Raw genomic sequence first — 9,124 nt, forward strand, 5'->3', positions numbered from 1 at the left:
AGCAGCCGTTTCTATCCTCTTCAATGTCTGCGAGCATCTCTGACTTAATGATAAGCGTCCAGAGAGGTGTATACTCTACGCCACTTATCTAAAGCCATACCATATCTCAAATAGAGGGTTGGAGAGCCTTTGAGAGACTATGGACGGCCTTCTGGCTTTTTAACAGCTTAACTCTCACGACGGCGGAAGCTGACCTAGAATTAAAAGAAATTACGCTTGGTTACGCCAGGTTACACTCCATTGTTAAGTTGTTGTCCCATACTGTCCTGTTGGATTTAGACGTGCAGGGAAAGGTGAAATCAAGTTCAATCGATGACGATCTTTTGAGGACTTTGCATCTCTGTATATGCAGTACTTCCTGCTCTTGTAAATGATTGACTTTTATTGTTCATCATTGATCCCCCTTTAAATGTATGTCATTCAAAATTCGATTTCAGCAAAGGCTAATTCCTGCCCTCAGAATGGAAAACTTGAATGATGCCACGATAACACACATGCCTTGTCTTCATATGGGTGAGAGTTGGTTGTCTCCTCTGTCGGTGGGCCTGCAGTGCAGCTGTCCCTGCCCTCCAGGATGTTCCTCTCCAGCCTGCCTCACCGCTACTCTGCAGCTCAGCTTCACTTCCACTGGGGCTCCACCAGCACGCCCACCGGCTCCGAACACCTGGTGAACGGCAAGCGCTTTGCGGCAGAGGTAACCAGCAGACCATCAGTCCTGGATGGCCTTTATCTATAACCCCATATTCAATCAAGCTTTATTATTACAGCACCGCTCGAGCACACCGTCAAGAGAGAGCGCTAAACAAGGGAAGAGACATGAGAACAAAAAGTTATTGTTCAAGATAATATGAAGATTAAAATAAAATATCTTCTTCATTAGCATTAAGATAATCCTAAAGCTTTTAAGGTTGAGTAAAAAATATATTGAAAAATATTGATAGACAGAAGTGATCTTAAAGGTTGTGCATCACATGTGTGTGTGTGAGAGAGAGAACTGAATAGAGAGAGACCATGGTTATTCATTAGTCTATGTACCTAAGCTAAGAGCAGCCTAATAATACTTATACTTGTATGAGTGAGCCACACATTGTTGGATCATTGTTGGAGGTGTTTGACTGGCAGAGGATCTGTCAGAGGGACCGGTGAAAGACTGTTTAAGCTGAGGCGGATGATAAACTGCATCTGTTACACATGCACAATGAAAGATGCTTACATGCAACAAACTCAGGCATTCTCTTTGTAATTTCATGTAAGGTCAACCGGTAGGTAAGATGAAGAAGTCAAGATGATGTCGTATACAAAAAAATAATTGTGATAATAATATTTTCATATTCGTAGCCCTAATTTACAAAAACAAAATGTTTGACACATTTTTAATTAAGAACTTGTTTTTCAATAACGATTTGTGCTGATGTATAAAGCATCAAATGCACTAAGCAGTTCTTGCACACCCGAGAGACAGCAGATTATTTCATTTATCAGAGAGAAGGAATTACAATACATTTGGATAAATCCTTTCATAAAGATGAAAGGATTTTATGTCTGTATCCGTTCTCGCTTGTGCTTCACTGAGAGAAGAAACTGGAATACTGTGTGTAACAACCTGTGCCTTTTACGGGACCAATGCCTCTTCTACGGACTCGCCGTAGAAGGTGCTGTGGTTTGAACGGAGCATGTAAGTCGACACGTCCATGCTTGCATCTTTTAAAGTTTTTCCCCCTGAAACCACAGTCTCATGCTTTCCCTTGATGACATGCTTTCATGGATGGATGGAATGATGGAACATCAAGAATTCTTCCCAGAAAGGGTTCACATTGTAACCCCTTTTTATCCCAAGACATGGCATTCTCTTTAAATACAATTCCCGTACATACTCTCTCTTGTATGCTGCCCTTGTGGTGCACATGCTTCATGTACAATACCATAAAGACCCGACAGATGTCTATTTCTGTGCCTGATTGGACTGCCTACTGTTATATACTGCAAGTACTGGCCTGTATGTATTGAACTGAACACAACTACTTGCCATTAGGGGTAGCTTCTTTGGCTTGTCTTCTGTGAAAAATAATTTCCAAAAAAAAAATATATATATATATCAAGAAATCAATACATATAATATATTTTAAATCTTTGATACCAATTTAACAAATGTGTATTATTCAGATTAGATATGTGCCCTAATCACTTACTGAGAACAAGGAGACGTATGTGCAGGTATCAAATCAAATCTTGCCATAGCAGTTTTCCAAACTATGTCTCAAATGGAGGGAAGATGAAGACCTGAAGAACACCAAAGAGAAACTGTTGAAACTGTTGATGTCTAGACGAAGGTCTCCTTGTTGTTTACAGATGCACATCGTACACTTCAACTCTGACAAGTACGCCAACGTTTCCCTGGCTGTAGACAAATCCGATGGCCTCGCTGTCCTGGGAGTTCTGGTTGAGGTAAGACACCATGCCACGAGCCAGAGCCATGGCCGCTATACCAAACTGCCGTGATACTAAATGTTTGTGGTGAAAAATGCCTGTGATGCTGACCCACTCCACTACTCTCCTCAGGTGGGCGAGTTCAATCCAGCCTTCGACCAGTTTCTAAAGTTCATCAACGGTATCAAATACAGGAGTGAGTTCTAAGTCCCACTGGACAGTTGACTGGATCATTGACAACATATACATGTTCATGAAACACGAATAAACATATCAAATGTTTATTCTTGGGTGGCATGCCTCAGGGGTTAGAATGGGCTGACTGGCACTAGTTCAATCCCAGGCTCCTCCTAGCTTGTTTCGAGGTGTCCCTGAAAAAGACACCTAATCCGAGCAGCTCCAAACAAGCTGGCAGTTGCCTTGCAAGGTTGACACTGGGTTTGGGTTTGTGAATGTGTGTAGGAATGGGTGAATGTTAGGCAATTAATGTAAAGCCACTGGTTAGAAAAGCACTGTATAAATGCCGTCAATTGACCATTTATGAAACATCTCAAGATACCTCTGTGATTGTTTACTACTCCTGATAGTCTGAGTGTTTCCATATCACATTTCTATGTGCTGGCTCCTGTTGGTCTTACAGAGTGACATTAATATTATGAGCATTTCAACTTGCAGATCAGAGAGTGAAAGTGCCTGGTTTCAACATCCGTTCGCTGCTGCCTGCTCGTTTGGACGAGTACTACCGCTATGACGGCTCCCTGACCACCCCTCCGTGTTACCCCAGCGTGCTCTGGACGCTGTTCAGGAGCCCCATACAGATCTCCCCAAAGCAGGTGGTCCAACACAACCCACACCTCCAAATACTATTTACTCTTCCGTAATTAAGCAGACACTTTTATCCAAAGATATGTACAGGGGATTTAGGGACGTGTCATCAGGAGCAGGTCGGTGAAGAATGCCTTGCTCTATCCGTGATATTGGATATATAGCGTGATATAAGGACAACCATCTTGTTTGACACAGTCTTCTCTGTCTTCTATCGGCAGTTCCTATCCCTGGCTTCGGCTGTGTACTCATCCCGGGCCCAGGAGTCCAACTCTGTCCCTATGAACGGCAACTACAGGAGGCCCCAGCTCCCGGACCACCGAGTGGTCCTTGTCTCCTTCCAGGAGGGTAAGGAGAAGCACGCTTCTGTCTTTGGCTTTGCTTTGGATTTTACGAGGGGAACCTTGATTGCTGGAATGTTCTGCCTGCACCTCCTTAGCATGTGGGTTACTGGGATTGTCAGTGTGGCTGTCTGTGATTGCTTCTTCTCCTGCAGAAAGCTGTCAATCATTTTTTATTTTCTGCATGCAAAATTTCTTTGTCATATCTTTGTTATTCCTAACCCTTTATAATGATCACTGGCTTGTTGAGCCTGTTCAACATGTTTCAATACATTTCAATTAATCATTTCTGGCTGGTAATAGAGCAGAACATGAGGCTCACCAAAGGTTTCCTTTATTGGCTATTTGGGAAGCTGCATGCTGTCATCGTCTTGTGAATATTCCTACTGGGAATAGGCTTTGCTGGTGGCAGGTTTGGACCGGGTAGTAGGGCAATACTGCATGCTTTCTGGGGGATATGGGGTGTGCTTCACAGTAGTTTTTCATTTGTATTCACCACCACCGCTGGCCTCCCTGTTGCTTTCTTGGCCTGTGGGACAGAGGACCTGGAATGCCTTCATGTGGGCTTACTTTAACAAGCGCTGTGGTTGACCCTGTGTCTGCGGCAGGCAGAGGGCTGCATGGCATCCAAACTGTCACGTCTCCACTCGTGAGGAAGCAAATCATTCAGCAGCTGCTGGTGGGAGACCTGGCAGACCTGGCTGATGAAGGCCTGTACAAGCTGCTGCCAAGCGGCCCAGAGAAGCGGCTGGTCGCTGACAAGAAGAGGAAAGCCTTCAACAACCAACACGGACCCAGGACCCAGCATACCAACCCCAAGAAACAGCTGCTGCATCCTCCTCCTCCTCCTCCTCCGAAGAGCCGCAGCCACAACCACCTCGGCGGAGGCACGGGGCTGACGGAGGAGGCGCTGTGCTATGTCTCACTGGAGCACCAAGTCCTCCATCAGGCCAGGCAGTCGCACACTGAGGCCCAGGTGGTTCACACCCTGAGAGACCTGGTGTTCCCTGACCTGAACCTCAGGAGCTACCTGGGCTGTAAGTCGGAGCTGGATTTCTCCACAATCAGACACATCGTCCGTGGGCGGCCAACCGACGAGGTTTTGGAGCTGGACGGCTCTCTGAGGAGGGCCAGTGTGGGGGTGATGAAGAAGTTCCCTTCCTTTGCCTCAAAGCAAGGCGTACCGGCGGCTAAGTATGAGGGTGTCTCCAATGTGGCCGGGCAAGCCAAGACCCAGCCTCAGGGTTTCCCACACCCATGGCTCCTGCCCATGGAGTGGGAAGACTAGAGATAGGAGATTGTGACCGTGTAATGCCCACGCTGACACTGTTCAGCCAGCCGGCCTCTCAGTGCGCCCAATCCCCGCCAGTAGCACCAGAAGTCGACCTATGTTTTAAATGCAGCTATTTGAGATGTTCTTTGGACCAGGTTTTTTGCCCAAACGATTGATTAAGTTATAACTTTGAGTGTGTGTACAAAATGATCATCTTTATTTATGTTTGAAACTGACTGACTGAAGATTGTAAACTTGGTAGCAGGAATCAGTTTCCCTTAATGATTACATTCAACATTACATCAATCAGACTGGGGCCCACCATGCAAGGCTGGGATGCACTCAAGGTATTAACAAACACTTTGTTTGATAGCATCCACAAAATGGCATATTGTTTAGATTTGGCGAAAGCCTAGAACTGCTTTGTGTAAAATATTTTGATTCTGTTCACAAGACCTATGAGGAGATCCATTTTACACATCCGGCTTGTATATTTATTCAGGTTTTCTAGCTAGCAATACAGCTTGCACCAGCACAATTTCCAGAAGGACGGGTGTGAACGCAATATTAAAGCATTAGGTACAGCAGTAGTGCCTTGCTTGAGAAATGTTTATGTGTGAGTCTGCTGATTCCCTTAGAGAGATACTCAAGGGCTTGTCCCTGCTGTTTGGACTGCTATTATATTGCTTGGATTGTACTTTTAAATGAGCAACATTGTAATAAAATACATATTAGTATGCAATACAATTTATTTCTCTCTTTGTTTGTATATTGTACTATTATAATAATAGAAAAATAATTAGTAGGAGTGATAGTGGTGGAAGTAGTGATATTAGTATTAATAGTAATAGCGTATTAGTATATAATATATGAATACATCATATATTGATTACTGCATAGTAGATATAAGTACAATAAGCAATTTAGATGATTTATTAAACAATGATCTGAACCTTAAAATCCACCTGACGGAGGCCTAGATGTAAATCATTAGCTAATGATTATAGATTCTAACAGTCATAGACAAAAATAAATAATTGCATTATTAAGTATATTATAATGTAGTGATGGAATTGTATACTTATTTTTTTAATACAGTCCCATGAGACTGGGCAGGCTCGCTAGACTGTTGCTGAGAATATAATGCACAGATGGATAAAAGGGGTCTTAGAGGGCCATATATCATGTCTTCTAATTCTGTGCATTAAATGTAAAACTGAAGTGGGAGGATGCAAGCAAGTGTATCATAGAGTTTTTAACAGGACAAAGGCTCAAGAAGAGGGGTGGGGGATTGTGACAGACTGAGGAGCTTCATGCTGGGAGACGGGGAGCAGGGAAGTTCAAATGCAGAGCAAGCTGCATTGATGCTTTCCCTCTGTAACAAGCTGCGTATTAAGTCCAAACTGTTGTTCTCTCTCTCTCTTGTTTTCTCTCTATTGCTCAGATGGATGGTCATGGATGAACCTCGGTATGCCTCGCTCTCTTGTGTGTTTAAACATACTTTCATATAATCTTCCGTGATGAATCCCCATATTGTGCAACTTTGTCATAACTAAAACCCTCCATCCCTCATCTCTACATGATGCTGATTCTAATCATTTGCTCATTATTGGTTTGTCTGTACTTTTGCAGGAGTTCTCGTTGTCAGTTTTACTCTGACACTGGGATCTGTTATGATTGCGTCTTTAATTTGCTGTATATTAAACCGCAGAAGGTAGGTAACAAAGGACCACAGGGGTCTACTGTATGTTGTATAGGTGCTTCATCACAATATACTCATAAAGTCAAGAAACGTCAAAACACACAAGCAACTCTAGATGTTGGTTTCTTAAAATGTGAAGACAGTTTACTAATAAAAGCATTGCTGTCCAATAGCATTGAAAAAAATACTAACACTAATAATAATAATAATACTTAGTAATTATAATTTTGATTCGAATTAGATCACAACGGATAAAATGCAGAATTAAGCAGGGAAAGATGGGCTAGCATGATGAAGGCTGAATCCTGTTTGCCAAGTGTTGATAATTGCAGGAAAGTTTCAGGGAAGTGTGCTTCAACAGCTAGCTGCAAAACCACATCAGAAGTCTTAAACTCAGACTCATGGAAAAGATATTAAGCTTGATTTTTAGGGACATGGCAATGTTAGTTGAGCCCTTTTAGCATATAGAGCTCTGAAAGAAGCCAGTCAGACTAGACAATGTTCCACTGTTTGATTTAAGAGCACATCATGCAGAAAGACCTGCCCCATCAGGAACTCACTGGGGGTTGAGTTTCTATTTGAAAATGATCAATGAAGAGATTGTAGTTCAAAGTTAGTAGGATAATCAGACAATTTTTATAATTTGTATTAAAACGTCTGAATGAGCGTCCTGTTTAGAAATTGTACGATTAATTTGGTGCCTAAAATTAAAAAAATAGTTATCACTTATCATGAAAAGGTATAATGTATCACAAAATCTATAGGAGAATGTACATTTAAATGTAAATGTAATGAGTAGTTAATAAATTATACGATGTTGAAATAGCAATCAAAAGTATGTACGCACTGAGGAATAATGCTTATCTTGATTAAGTCATATCATTAGATATAAGATTCTTTTAAATTACATATAGGACTATATCTAAATAAAAATATCTACACTTTAAATGAGGGAATAAGCTGAACATGTAATTTCAGCAAAGGTTGCTTGGATAACATAAAGAAACATGAGATAATTGATGCATTTACAGGTCTGGGACTACCTCAGAGGAGAACAAAGAGGCCGGCTGCAAGCCAGGAGACATGGACGAGTACGGCTCAACGGTGTAGATGGTTGTGGTTATGAATCGACTTGCACATTGGGGTCAGCTTAGCTCAGGAGGTAGACCAGTTGTCTTGTAACCGATAGGTTGCTAGTTCAATCCCCAGCTCCACCTAGCTGAGTGTTGATGTGTCCCTGAGCAAGACACTTAACCCTAACTGCTCCTGTCGAGATGGCTGTCGCCTTGCATGGTTGACTCTGCCGTCGGTATGTCAATGTGTGCATTAACCGATGTAAGTCGCTTTGGATAAAAGCGTCTGCTAAATGCCCTAATTGTAAATTCCAACCAACACAAGCCTCCGACACTCCGTCATGTCTCCCAACTTTCCATTTAAGATGTGATGTATGAATGATTATAAATGTCTGTTTGGAATCAATATGCCACATTCAAATCAAAAGTCCAAAGCTGCAATTGTAGTAAACCCTCTTTGTCGCGCCAAAAACTTGTCTGGCTTTCTTTTCGTTTTACTGCAGTTCAAACCCTTTATTGGCTGTTCATGGACGGAGCGTTCATGAGGTTGATTACGTCTTCTTGACTGGAAACGCTGTTCCCCCGGTTCATGAGACACGGAACGTTGAGTTTCTCAAGGACATCTCTTTCATGGGAGAATGCCCCGCAGAAGGGCCAACGGCTGAAACAGTAGCCAGCGCTTAGGTCAGGAGCCAAGCAGACATGGTGGAAAGCACGACCGCTGTCCAAACAATAGGGGGATAAGAGTCGACAGACATCCAATAATAGTAGGGTGGCTTAAGAGGGATGGGCTTTGCCACAGTTTTGCAAACCCTGTACTTAGCGCGGCTCGATGGATCGCATAATAAAAGGGCGCTAGTTAGAAGCATTCAAACACAGAACCACACAGCTCCTTCCTGGGCGCTGAGAACAAGGCTTTTGTTTCTCCGGTGGAGAAATGTGGGATTGACCTCTGACGGGGGGTCATGCCAGCCCGGATCACAAGATCTCCTCCCCCTCCCATAGCACTTCTGGAACCTCTGGCTCAGTCCCACAGCCCCCAGCATCCCCCCCAGTAGATGGAGCCCCTTATCGGCCCATCACCATGCTGCTTTGCTGTGCTGTGTTCGAGATTTATTCCGGAGGATGACTGACATTCCTTGTTGGGCTCGGTATGAATGCATAGGGAGGAGACGCAGATGATTGAGCATCAACACTGTTTTATCACATCACATTCAATGCTCGTTATTGCTGTTTGATGCTATCCTGTTTCAGTATCATGTGTTTTGGCACCATATTTAGCTATATCACTGTAAATTTTACAGTGATGCCCTTCTAAACTATGTTTGCATAGATGTTGCAATAATACATTTATGTTCTTGAAGTAATAATACAGGTGGTTTATGATTAAATGTGTCCGAATAAATATGCAATGCAGAATCTAATAATAAAGAATAATGGTCAAACAAACCCCTACGTTTGCTCTATTTTGATATGTTGAAAT

At 42.8% G+C, this 9,124-nt stretch overlaps 1 protein-coding gene across 1 annotated transcript in view; it reads left to right on the forward strand.

The window, feature by feature from the left end:
* Positions 1 to 5,617, forward strand: part of ca12 (carbonic anhydrase XII) — a 10,469-nt gene extending 4,852 nt beyond the window's left edge. Inside the window, exons 4-9 of the mRNA XM_060061966.1 lie at positions 552 to 694; positions 2,350 to 2,445; positions 2,560 to 2,623; positions 3,103 to 3,260; positions 3,474 to 3,600; positions 4,202 to 5,617. Of these exons, the coding sequence (XP_059917949.1) occupies positions 552 to 694; positions 2,350 to 2,445; positions 2,560 to 2,623; positions 3,103 to 3,260; positions 3,474 to 3,600; positions 4,202 to 4,881 (1,268 nt within the window). The 3' untranslated portion in view covers positions 4,882 to 5,617. The remainder of the gene's footprint in view (positions 1 to 551; positions 695 to 2,349; positions 2,446 to 2,559; positions 2,624 to 3,102; positions 3,261 to 3,473; positions 3,601 to 4,201) is intronic.
* Positions 5,618 to 9,124: the final 3,507 nt, after the last annotated feature.

Source organism: Gadus macrocephalus, chromosome 9, assembly GCF_031168955.1.
Source record: "Gadus macrocephalus chromosome 9, ASM3116895v1".
Lineage (NCBI taxonomy): Eukaryota > Metazoa > Chordata > Actinopteri > Gadiformes > Gadidae > Gadus > Gadus macrocephalus.